Source organism: Perissodus microlepis, chromosome 20 (assembly GCF_051167445.1).
Source record: "Perissodus microlepis isolate ML-2025 ecotype Zambia chromosome 20, ASM5116744v1, whole genome shotgun sequence".
In the NCBI taxonomy this organism is placed as follows: Eukaryota; Metazoa; Chordata; class Actinopteri; order Cichliformes; family Cichlidae; genus Perissodus; species Perissodus microlepis.
This window is the reverse complement of record NC_140480.1, coordinates 29,408,078-29,420,982: the sequence shown is the minus strand read 5'-3', so window position 1 is coordinate 29,420,982 and position 12,905 is coordinate 29,408,078. Positions and strand designations below refer to the sequence as shown.

Here is a 12,905-nt window from a genome sequence, read left to right as displayed (position 1 = left end):
CACAGTCAGCTCCACCCCTTATTCTGAATCTTTAAAACAACTAGATGTAGTGCAGCAGGTGAACACCTCATCACAAACCAATGGGAGGCGGTAGCTGAGTCCATCTTTCATGCGGTCTATGAGTCCCACACAGGCCTAGAAACCAGTCATTGTGTAGTCTCCAATAAGCTAGTGAGTGGTTGCTGGCTAGGTGTAACTGTTCACAAAGACAGTGCCACATCAAAAATCTCCTTGAGATTGATTTGCTGCAGTCACCCGTAAATAACACAAACCACAAACAGATATTGGTCACCATCAAAGTAAAAGCTGTGCCTTACTCCTGCAATCCAACCATTCAAAACAAGTTGGTTGCAGAGTTGTAGGGTTTCAAGGCAGGTCTGCAATGTAAACTACAGGTGACCTCAGCAATCGCAAGGTTTTCCATGCAGCACCCTATACTTTTTGCAACTAATCTGACCCAGTGACTGCCAGCAATGTCCAGTACTCACTTCTCAATCAGTAAGGAATTACACACTTTTCTGTCCTCTTGTGCAGCGGTCCCCAACCTTTTTTGCGCCACGGACCAGTTTAATGTCAGACAATATTTTCACGGACCGGCCTTTCAGGTGTCGCGGATAAATACAACAAAATAAAATGATACGACCAAGACAAAAACTGTGGTATTTTGTAAATATAATAATAAATGCAAATTCACTGTGTAATTGTGTAACTTTTTTTAGCAGCATCCTCCTGAAATGTGCCAAAAACACTGAGAGTAACATCCTCCTCTCTGCCCCTTAATACTCTCTGGTCGCTATGGTAACACGTAAATATTTCTTTCAAAATAAGACACACAACGACAACACGGAAAAAGAGCCAGGGAAACCGAGTTAACGATTAAAAACCCTGAAAACCATAAATTTCACACCCAAGCCTCAACTTTCAGTACGAAAGGACTCACGGACCGGTACCAGTCCATGGTTTTTTCAAGTAACAAGTAAAGTAAGGGATTACTATTGCAAAAAAGTAATCCAATTACTGTAACTTTCCTGTTAGCACGCTGCTTTACTGTGTTACTAAACCGCGATTTTGTTTGTGAGAGTGTCTCATGACAATGACGTACGAGCGCGTGACGTCCGTGGGAGCAACAGACGTGTACAGATCAACATGGATAATATGGAGCGTGGGAGAGAGTATGACCATGCAGCGTTTAATGCTTGGATGTACTGACATTACTTTGAGTTTGATTCCGTAAAAAGTGGCAAAAACATTAGCATCTGTGAGTGTAAGTACAAACAAATATTTTATTTTATATGCTGGAATATGCATAAAATATGTTTAAATGTTAAACAAACCTTTTTCTACCTATATTACCCAAATCTTATCAGCTAATATTTATGTAAATATTTAGATTTACGTAAGAAGTTAGCTTTTTATTCAATTTCTTATTTACTCATTTTACTATGCAGTTTTATACAACTGATGATCAAATTTCAGTGCAAAATACACACATGTAAGCTGTTAAACACCCCCTCTTTAGAGTATGTTGATGGTTAAATGCATCTTTGTGAAGACCCTGGTAGATGAATATTAAAAATGACAGGAATGCCTGTGGCCTGGTATATGAACTAACAATGGAGGTTCCCGACAATGATGGCAGTAAAAGAACAGCCTGATTAGCACTGGCTCTTTCTGACACATGCAAGTCAGAGTCAGGGTTAGGGTTAGGTTGAGAACAGCACCAGATGGACCTGTGACAGGAGCATTACAGCTGGAACATCTGGCTGCCTCATTACAGGGCAACTGCACTCTCTGAAAGCCATGCAGTCTGATGTTTTCTGTAATCCCCATCTTGCACTGCTGCCACGTCACGTTTCAGCAAACCTGAGCTGAACTCTTCAACTGGGCCGAGCAACAATACCCCGTCCATTATGCTAGCAATGTTAGCACTAAGGGATTAGGCACTACACAGTGATATAATCCTGTGTGTAATAGGCAGGCCGTGGCTAAGGTCTGCCGCAACTCAATATAGTGTGACAAAATGTGGAAAGAGACCAAAATTCCTCTTTTTCAGCCATTAGTTCTGCAGTATTTCTACCATTCAGGGCTGCAGTCAGTGTGAGAAACACCCTGTGAATTTCACTGGATCCCATATGTTTGCAAGGATTCCCTCATTAATAATTAAAAACATAAAACATGGGATAGGCTTCTTTGGCACACTAGGTGGGCTTCTCCAAATGTTTCTAATTTACAACAGAGTTTGGTTTTTTAAAGGGAAAAAAAAGATGATTTTATACTTCTGCAAATGTGCAAACTGAGATATTTCTGCTAAAAATATAGTTGAGATGATCTCATTTAGCAGATGTTTTTTTACCTGGTGTTTTTAGAGAAAGCAGATAGCTGAAGACATGTCAGTCAAGTCGTGGTTGGTGCTCTCAAATTTAAATTTCTATTGGCACAAGTGTAACTGATATTTTGTATCGGCAGTGTCCAACATAACAGGCCAGTAGCTCACTTGCTTCAAGCTAATATTTTTAGATTACAACCTGCTGGATTGTTCCATAATAACAGCATGACTAAAAAGTAGATTTAAATTTGACATTATTAAAAAAAAGCTTTACACCAAACCTGTGACTCTCAATTTGATGGCTGTCGATGACTGGTTACCCTGAAAAGTCAAACATGTACTGAACTATAAGGTGTGGGAACAGTTAAAATACCAGTTTTATTTAAATTTATAAAAAAATATTGGGTGATAAATGAAACCAAAGATTTATAAAAAAAAAAAAAAAATTACAAATTCAGCCCTGCTGCAGTAAGAAGGAGAGAGCTGCATGCATGGCTGTGTAACTCTGTTTATGGCAGCAGTGTAAAAGATTGCTTTGCTTCACTTTTAAACTATCCAAACACGCAGTTCTGATAGTTCAGATTTTAACATAAATATTAACAAAATATTGACTTTTTAGTATAAAAATTCTCCTTGTAAGAAAAAAAGAGAAAAACAGAAAATAACTTGTTTTTTTAATCTTCCTAAATATATGGCAATTCGTCTTGTAACCGGAAGGTTGCCGGTTCGAGCCCCGGCTCGGACAGTCTCGGTCGTTGTGTCCCTGGGCAAGACACTTCACCTACCGTCTACTGGTGATGGCCAGAGGGGCCGATGGCGCGATATGACAGCCTCGCTTCTGTCAGTGCGCCCCAGGGCAGCTGTGGCTACAACTGTAGCTTGCCTCCACCAGTGTGTGAATGTGAGAGTGAATGAATAGTGGAATTGTACAGCGCTTTGAGGACCCCGAAAAGCGCTATATAAATGCAATCCATTATTATTATTACCATATCTATCTATATAAAAGAAACTGTCTTTACAAAGTCTTTCAGAAAAATCTGCAATAGAGATTTCTAATTTAAGAGTTTCAGATCACCTTTTTGAAAAAAATCACAATCTTTACCAAAGCTCAGGTAAAGGGACTAAACATTACCATAAAAAAAGCTTCATATCATACTGTAAGACTGAAAAAAATGTTGCAAGTGAACGTTTAGTATCAGCAATCTTACAGCTTGCCACACTGACACTTAACGCCATGACCTCATTATGTTTGCTTTTCTAAAAAAAAAAAACCCACACACACCAAAAAACGTTGGTGCCCCTAAGCTTCATAAAACCGGACTGGCTTCTTTAAGGCAGCAGGTCTTTTGCCTTCAGGTGCGCTCGGGGCTGAGTTTCTGTTTCATTTATTCTGAACACGTTTTTGAAAAAGCTATTGAAACTTGGCCTGGTTTCTGTTTACTGCTTATAGAGCAAGAAAAACAAAGCAAGTACTGACGGCGTGGACTGGGAAAACTGAAAACATTATAGAACGCTTACTTTGTTTATCCAATATTGTTTTCAGTCTTTCATTCGCAATAACTTCTTTATGGAAAGAAGCAAAGGAAAGACACCAATAGAAGTAAAAAGAAAGCCCACAGACATAAATATTAAGACAATTTGCACTACTTTTTTTCCCTTTCACAACATCTTACAGCATCATCTTTGTATGTTAACTAGTTAACTAGAAGAACTGTCTTACCTTATCTAGTTTTGCCTCGATCTCCACCACCTCTGTTTCTACCTCATCAATATTCGCCCTGAAAAATAAAAGCAGGAAAAATCCATTATTACACATGTGGTAATGTGTAACAAATTGAATTATGTTAACTCATTGGAAAACAGTTGATCTGCAATAGTCTTATTATTCCCCACATTCCCAGAAATGGAACAGAGTTTTGCGGAGCCAGGCGAGACTCCGGGTGTGTTTTTAATGAGCGAGACGCCATCCTGGGAGCAGCTCAGCTCTGTCAAAACAAAGTGATAGACATGGTCTCTCCGCAGCGAGGGGAACATAGCTGTCTGGCTCATCACACAACCCCCAGTCCACCTACTCACTGTCAACACTGAAACCGCACCCAGCCGCATCTGGAGCTCCCCTCTCCACCCTTGAGAGACGTGTGATTTACACCCAGAGCCAGCATGACACAGGCCTTATGAACACCACTCTGAGGCTCCTCCGCATGCTGAGGTCATGTCAGAGTATGTGCGCTGCGAGCACGTCTACGTTCACCGCCCTTATGTGCTGCTCATCTGTTACGGTATGTGCTTCCTGTTGCTGATGGTTTAAATATGATCTACAGCCAGCTTCTTCATGTAGTCACATCTTCCAATTTTTAGCGTGAACCCCAGGGATGGAAATGTTGGTCAGTCGGTCAGACTGGATCTCTTGTTCCAGGCAACACAAATATCCAAGCAGCTGTACAGTTATCTATGAGGCCCAGAGCACAGACTGTTAAAACTTGGCTTTGCCGCCAAATACCAGCAGAACTAATTACACCCAAATTCTGTGTTTGCAGATGGCTGAGCACAGCTGATTTGTCCTGTTTGTGATTTCAAAGCTGGGAGAACTGGCTCATCCAGTGCTAGTGTGCAATTTGGAAGTGCTGTGTGTTGAAGTTTTCCTTCACTGTTTAATGATAAGGACTTGTTGGATGCCTGGTTGCTCACTTTAGCGAGGGAAAAGAAGAAAGATGTCTGACAATTCACACTTTTTTCACACACAGGACTCCTTTTCCAAATTTTATATCAATGTTGTATTACGAATCGCACAGCAGCTCCATCAGATTGCTGTCGTGGCTGGCAGAATACACATCTCCGACTCATTTCTTCCTCTCTGGCCACTGGTGGATTAGTCCGCTTGGACAAGCTCATGGGACGGAGGATGGCACATGTTCTCCAACCCCCACACTTTCTACTCCCTTAATATGGAACCGAGAGGATTGGGGGAGAGAAATGCTCCAGAGAGGAAATGTCTGTCAAAAGCTCTAACTCGTGCAGAATGGAAACATGCATTACCTAAATAATCAATACCATATTATTCCACATATGGACACGTGCTGTTGTAACCTCAACTGATCTCCTGCTGAACGGCTCTGAGCCCAACCACGCCCAGGGATTATCTGCCAGTGAGCGAAACTGTTTTCATTGCTGATGTCATTTTAGAAGCTGCTCTTTTTAAAAAATGTGATAGTGCAGCGCTTAGCAGGCTCTCGCTTTTCAAAAGGCTAGTTCTCCTCATGTATTCATGGCTCCAGCAGTTCTTGGGACTGATTTTAATGTCATGTTTTATTTGCAAATATCCACAGAAGAGTTTAGATGCTTTTGGTGTTTTTTTTTTTTAAATAATAATCGACTACTTGTGAGTTATTAAGAAACAAGATAAGATTAAAAATAGATAGCAGCTGTTCTAGCAGACTTGCTGCCCTAAAAAAAGTAGTTAACTTCTCAGGGTGTTTGGTGAGGTGGATCATGAGGTGTACTGTATTTTGGGCCATGTACTAGACTGCTGCGGTAAAGCAACAGATGAACCTGAAGGAGAAGCTTTTGATTTACCAATCCATCATGTTGTAACCCTCAACTATGGTCATGTGCTCTCAGAAGTAACCAATCTCATTATTTTGGAGTAACCAAAACAATGAGGGTGTTGTGAGAAAGGGTGCTTGTGGGAAATGTGATTATGTACTCATGATTTCATATTTTCATTGTAGGTAGAGAGGATTAGAAATCTATGCTTAAACTTGGGTGATTTTGTTTAGAGTGTTGAAGTGGGGAAGACCACAGGCAGGACAGTTGAAGGGGGGGTACAATGGGCGGAACACCAAACCCATAAGACTGTGTTGACTTCCGGTTGTGAGCCAGACCTCGCTAGACGTAGCGGAGGTAGGCTAGTTAGCTAGGTCTCCGGATCCATCTGTATTTTATTTATTTTAAGCGCAAATAAAGACGTCTGATTTTGGAAGTAAAAGTTTCCGCCTGATCGCTACCATCAAAAAGAATCCATGAAATCGGCGTACTTCAACACTGTGAATATAAGGGTCGCTGTTTCTTCGAGTCTAAAGGAATCCTAATCAGGGGAACACCAGAGCTCGCTGAAAAGATTGTATGTTTCATTTTGTCCAAGATTCAAGATTGATGAAGGATGGGTGGATGGATATTCAGATGATCCTTCACGTGGTGAGAGTAGAAGCTGTGGTTATCAAGGCTTAGGCCAACCCTTCAAACCAGCTTATTTTTCATTATGGCTTTATCTGCCACTCATTATTTAAATCCGCAAATTAACTGATTATTGGATAAAATACAGAAAAATACTGGGGAAAAAAATGCCTATCACAAAATTTACAATGGGACATCTGAACTGTTTGATGAAATAAACCAAAGAAGATTTACTTCTGCTCAATTTAAGTTTTCTTCTTCTCTTCACGACATACAAGGCGAGTTCAGGATCAAAAATGGGTCGGAAAATTAAAAACAACGTGCCATTTATTTATATCCTACTGCTGTCACTAGTTCTGTGTCTACAGTTTAAAACTAAATGTCAAAACTGAAAATTAAAAGCTGAAAATACCTTCTGCTGGCTCACCTGCAGTACCATGATAGTCCCCACACTTTTGGAAATCACAGGTTAGTCAATGTAATGTTTGTAGGTTTTGTCTAATAAATAAAAATCTGTGATGTTTAGCCCTGCCTGACGGGGGGGTCAACTTAGGCCAGGCTTTCAAAACGCTGGCAAAAACCCTGATCATGGAAAATGAAAACCTCAGAATGTTTGGCATGATAACAAATGACTGAAACTAACCAAGTGTTTCAGTTCCAGTCTGTTGGGCAAAGTGGAAAAATCCTCTCAAAACATCGTGTACACAAACACAAAAGATGCCACAAACATTAAACCTCAGTTACGCTGGTCTAACAACACCATAATGTGAACAATGTGTGTCTTGCAGTGATGGACGAGTTTCGGGTACAGCGTGGTGACACCCCAGCTAGCCGTCCCAGATGTGCAGAGACCGGCTCGTAGGACAGCTGCTCCCTCCAGGCTGTATCCCCCCCACTCCCCTTTTTTTCTCAATGCACACGCCTCCTATAATACATGCAGATGGAGCCTCGGGCCTGTAGCCACGGTAACCGTCTCTTAAGTGGGCCGCAGAAGTCCCTGATGTGCTTGTGAGCTGACCCTCATTCACACCAAGAGGAGCAGGGAAGCCAAATAGTCCCTTACGCGACTCATTACAGGGCCGGAGTGACAAGAGACCACCTCCATTAAAACCTCATCGGGAGCCCATTAAACAGCAGTACATCCAGATGTGGTTCACACGGACGCCACCAATCAACTCACGTAAACACGGCGCTCCTTAATGGCTGATTAAGACCCAACAGCAACACCCACTGTAGATTTAAAACACGCCGTCTAAATCATTCATCCGACATGAAGCCGTGTAGTTAAGCCGCGGTGTAAAAACATAATAAACACAGAGATTGTGCTGAGCAAGCTGCAGGTCTGATGGTTTCTGGCTGGTGGCGTGCTGACTGGGCATCCAGGGGAGAGGCTGAGGTGCCTTTTACTGGCCCAAAGTCACAGAACACCTCTGTTTCTCGTTAATTCGAGAACCACTGCACGTCTTAACCAGTTCCACCTGATGCTAAACGGAGATCTTTTGAAATGCTGGAAGGTAAATAAGTGTGATGTCCATGCTGGCCAGCTGTTTTGTGGTTTAAAGTATCTTCTCAGGGAAAATGTTTTCAGTTCAGACAGCAGTGGTGGAAATTTTTAGTCACATCCTTCACTTAAACCTTTAATATCAGGTTATTTTTGTGTCCACCTTTGGGTTCTGAGGTTAAGATGTCAGTTCAGCTGGTCTCTAACTGTGTCTTAGTCATGTACCGAGGTTATTTGGAGCTTTTTATCTCAAGAACAGCTGCTGCAGCAGAAAATGACACCTTAAGAGGAGAGACCGTGATCCAAAATAGGAAAACAATAAGCTGAAATGCTAATGCAAGAGCTGCAGATTGAAGCGATAATTCTCTTTACTACAACCTTTCTCTCTAATCATATTCCACTGAAAACATTACATAAACATTACAGTGAAATAACATGTTTGTTACAAGTAAATGAAAGGAAACAGTCAGATTAGTAACATGTACATCACAATCATTCTAGACCTCAGCTGTCAAACGTGTGGTTTGGGGACCAGAACCAATCCACTTCCAATTCAGCCCACTGAAAATTACAGGAAAGTTTAATTCGTAAAGATGTGTGAATCCCTCACCAAAGGCAAAACAGACACACAGGACACCGAGCGAAACAACACAAACACAACCTGTTTGAACAGGTGAGTTTTAAGCTGCTTTCTATGGGCTGTCACAGAGTCACGGGTGCAAAGGGAGATTGGGAAGCTGTTCCGAAGTTTGGAAGTTAAAATTTGGAAGTCCCAATCACCCTAAGTTACACAGAATCACAGGAAGGCTCTTATCCAGGGATCCGAGAACCTGGTTTGGAGAAAAGTGGGAACCAAGATTTTAAACTGAAATCTACATCCAACAGGTCAGGCCTTTAATCCCCACAGAAGCCAGTGCAAAAGTTTCAAAAATAGGGTGATATGTAAAGATTTATGGCAGTAAGTTAGTCAGTTTACCTATGATGATTGTTTACTGTTGCTATGACAATCGCAACACCAAAAACATCCATCAAAATGTCAGGAACGCCTGCCATCAAGCATTAAATGAACATCAGTGTGAATCCTGACTTACTGTTACAAGCCTGGACATTTAAACATTTAGACAACCTAATCCACAAATCACCACATCCCAACAGCTCCTCTCACGAGTGGTGGGTCCCCAGCAGGATGGACTCATTTGAAATGAGCCCTGCCAACCACCACATCTCTCAGCTGGCTTAGAAACACCTATTTGCACTTGTAATATGAATAATATGCAGGATCTTAATCTGTCAAGTATTCAGTATAAAAAGTCATCAAATAAATGTGAGAGAAAATGTATTTTTACAGGTTTGCAGTAACATAACAAAGGAATGGAGATGAAGGAATACCTTGAGCGTTAGTTAAAATGTATTGTTTTGGCTGCAGTGTGTGAAGCTGTGTGTGATGCTGATGAGCATTCATATCAGAGAGGGTTGTGTTGTGGAGGAAGACACTGAGGCAGAGCCACCTGGTGGTCTGGGCGGACAGCAAGCAGGTGGGATGCTAAAGAGACTGCAAACACTGGGTGCATGTAATGACCCCTAAAATTCAACCAGACCGACAAGCGTCTTCCAGCTGGGGCAAAACCTGCAGCTAAACCTCCAGACAGCAAGCCCACTGGGAGGATGAATTAGCCACTGAGTGATGAACCAGTGTCAGCACACAGCTGTGCAATAGACCCACTGTTATCTTTGAGTGATCATCAACAATCAGCACACTCTTCAGCATGTCCGCATCATCATTCAAACCCTAGTGAAGCGCAGAGGAAAGGTGGAGTCGGATGAAGGAGTGGAAACGAGGGACTGGAGACGGCACGAGCGTGTCTGTACGTCTGTCTGAAGGCTCGTGATGGAGCACTTTCTGTCTGGAGAAACTGCATTTTGTCATAATATTGATTGCTTTAGTGCCCTAATTGAGGCTGGACTGCATGGCTGAATGGTTGATTATTGGAGGAGGGAGGGTGAGTGTACTCAGCATACCCCCTTCAGCTACAACTTAGGTTATTTTTAGCTGCATGGCTCCTAATGCCCTCTGCCCCCCCACCCCCACCCCCCCCTCTTGCTCTTCCAGACCACTCACTGCATGAGCTAAAAGCAAGATCACAGAGTCACCCCTGGCTATGCCATGCTGACCATTAAATATAAATCTACACAGTCCATTTTCAGAGCTCTAACTCAAAAATAACTTCCCCTGAGAGATGACTGGCAGGACTCTCAAACTGTGGATTTCTCCAAATACAGGAGCACTGAGTGTCCTCTACTGCAGCCTTTCTAAAAACCAAAAACACTAAAGCTAGAGATAATAAGATGTTCTGTTCTGCAAATGATAGCTTTTCCTTTTTAAAATTGATTTTTTTTTTTTTAAATCTGATGTTATTTCAGATTTCAAAGACTGCTTTGTAAAAATAATGCATTAGTTGAAGGCGATGATGGATGGCAAGACGATGGTCAGACACCAGGATTTTTGGTGTCAGGTTCTAGTATTTAATTTGTATTTTATCTCTATTTAGCAGATCTGAATCTGTGCAATGCATCAATACAGTCGCTTCAAACTAAGATGACAAAAACCAGGTGGTATTCATAAGGGCTCGCAACAGAAGGTACCTCCATATGTTTGATTTAGCAGATGTTTCGCATCGGATGCCCTTCCCATCCCAAAGGGATGTGTCTCCTCCCATAATAAAACCGAGGGATCTTTCGCTTGTTAGGCCATATTACCAAGAGTCAAAGTTGTAAAATGGAAATACACAAGTTGGGACTATTATTGCTGTGTGACACATATAGCTGAGGAGGAATAGAAGCAGCCAATGAGGCAGTCGGGGTAAGCAAGCGACCTACAACTACAACCAATGATGCATTCACCAACCAAAACCCTGTGACCTCCGTAGAGATTTTTGTATTCATACAGTTGGTGTCACATTTATTTCATCTTTTACCAAGACTTGTGCTTTTCTACGGTCTGCAGTAACCCAATCATTTACGGTGCAGAGGGAGTTCAGATGTTTGCAGTAAAACCCTTCCCAACATATGTTCAAAGCCCTGACTATTGTTTCATAAGCCTTGCCTTTATTTTCCACTTGAAAGCTTAGATGTGTCACTCATACTTAAACTGAACGGCTTTCTGTTCTCCGACAGCTCAGCTCAAATTTCTGCCACAGACTGTGCTGACTGCGTCGCCGCATTAAACCCCCAAACCCTCTTCAGGAACACACATCTGTGCTAATGGCTTCGCAAAAGTGACGTGTCTGCTGCAGCGATAATGACTCATTTATGCTTCAATTGCAGCATCGCTGAAAGTAGAGATTTAGTTGCATGTACTGGATATGTGAGCTGTCACTGGGTTAACGTGGATGTATCCAGATAGGAGCACGTTCAGGGCATACTCTGCAAGTGAAGGGAAGCGTTCACCCCCACCACCAAATATCTGTTTGTAGCCAAATAGCTGAGTGGCAACCATTCACCAACTCTGGCAGACAGACTGCCCTCCAAGCCCACCCACTCATCTAGTGGGTTAATACAGAGATCACCAAACGATTTCGAGTCTCTGATCTTTGCCTCTGTGTATGGAAACTCGCTGGTGTCAAGTTCAGGGAAGGCACGGACCATTAAAATGCAATTAATCAATAAAACAATAATAACAAATGGACTATGTTAGTCGGCTCAAGATCAAAACTGATATCCGATCCAAATATTGAATCCCCAGATTCAGTGCATGTTCTTTTATTAATTATATTGAGTTTCATTCTTGGAAAACTTTGTTTCTACTCTTCACTGTCAAAAAAGATGTTAACAGTGGGCGTTGGAATTAAGAATGTTGGCATTTCTTTAGTTAAAAAGACCAGAATAATCATTTGACATTGTTGACATCAAGCAGATTTTAATTTAGTGAGTGTGAGCTACTACTTTTGTTTTATTCTATTATTTCACTGCTGTAAAAGCCAAATTCCTCTGCAGGTATCACATTTTTAAGTTCTGAAGGTGAAGATAAGTATTTTGCTCCAGGGGACACCTGAACTAACAGATCCAGTGGGATAAGCTTCGGGATGCTGGTTATGTGGGATCGCAGGGGCTCAGTGAAGCCCAAAGAAAGGCTGACTGAGTTAAAGCTGCTCTGTGAGTGTCAGAGCCTCTCATATGATCGTCTATCATCCGTTCCTCCCTTATGACTTCACTGTAAAGAATTCACCAGAGCCAAAACTCTGATAAGATGTCAGGAACTTATCACACTGTATGCATGTGGAGCCCAGCTGAGCTCACTGCTAATAGGCCGCCATCAGATCTCCGCTGAGACCACTGAGAGACGTCTGGCCCAGAAACAAAGGCCAGGAGAAGCAAAAGAGAAAGGTGAAGAGATAGGGAGGATATCTGGACTGCACACGACCTCTCCAAAACCAACACCTGATGTTTTTTCTAGCCAAGTGGGATAGAGTCTGGCTGCGTGTTAAGCGCTCCACCTCAGATGACCAGTCTGCCTGCTGTGGCTGAACTTTTGCTCGTCTGCTCCCTCCACCATCACCACCACTTCCTCCTCCTTTTCCTCTGTCTCTGCCAGACCCATGCCAGCTCTCCCTCATTCGTGCTTGCATTGGCTGTGTGATACTCCTCCGAACACCACAGACCACAGCATATAAATCCTGAGGGAAGCAGCACGAAGCTTGAAGCTTCTCCTCAGAAAGAGATGGAAAGGCACAACGAAAAATATTCAGCGTAGAAAGAAACTAAAGAAGATTCAAACAGAAGCATTAACGACTTTTTGAATGCCAACAGTAATACCACAGGGACTCATTTATACTAGTATTTGCATTTTTTTTTTTAAATATAAGACCATCTCACTGTCAGAAACTATAAATATTCACTGTTTCTTTA

At 42.0% G+C, this 12,905-nt stretch overlaps 1 protein-coding gene across 4 annotated transcripts in view; it reads right to left on the bottom strand.

Annotated features, from left to right (window-relative positions):
- LOC146364832 (arf-GAP with coiled-coil, ANK repeat and PH domain-containing protein 3-like) overlaps positions 1-12,905 on the bottom strand; it is a 69,907-nt gene that overhangs the window by 38,072 nt on the left and 18,930 nt on the right. For all 4 annotated transcript variants that reach the window (XM_084915868.1, XM_084915871.1, XM_084915869.1 and 1 more), the window contains exon 2: positions 4,047-4,104. In XM_084915868.1, coding sequence (XP_084771994.1) covers positions 4,047-4,104 — 58 coding nt within the window. The remainder of the gene's footprint in view (positions 1-4,046; positions 4,105-12,905) is intronic.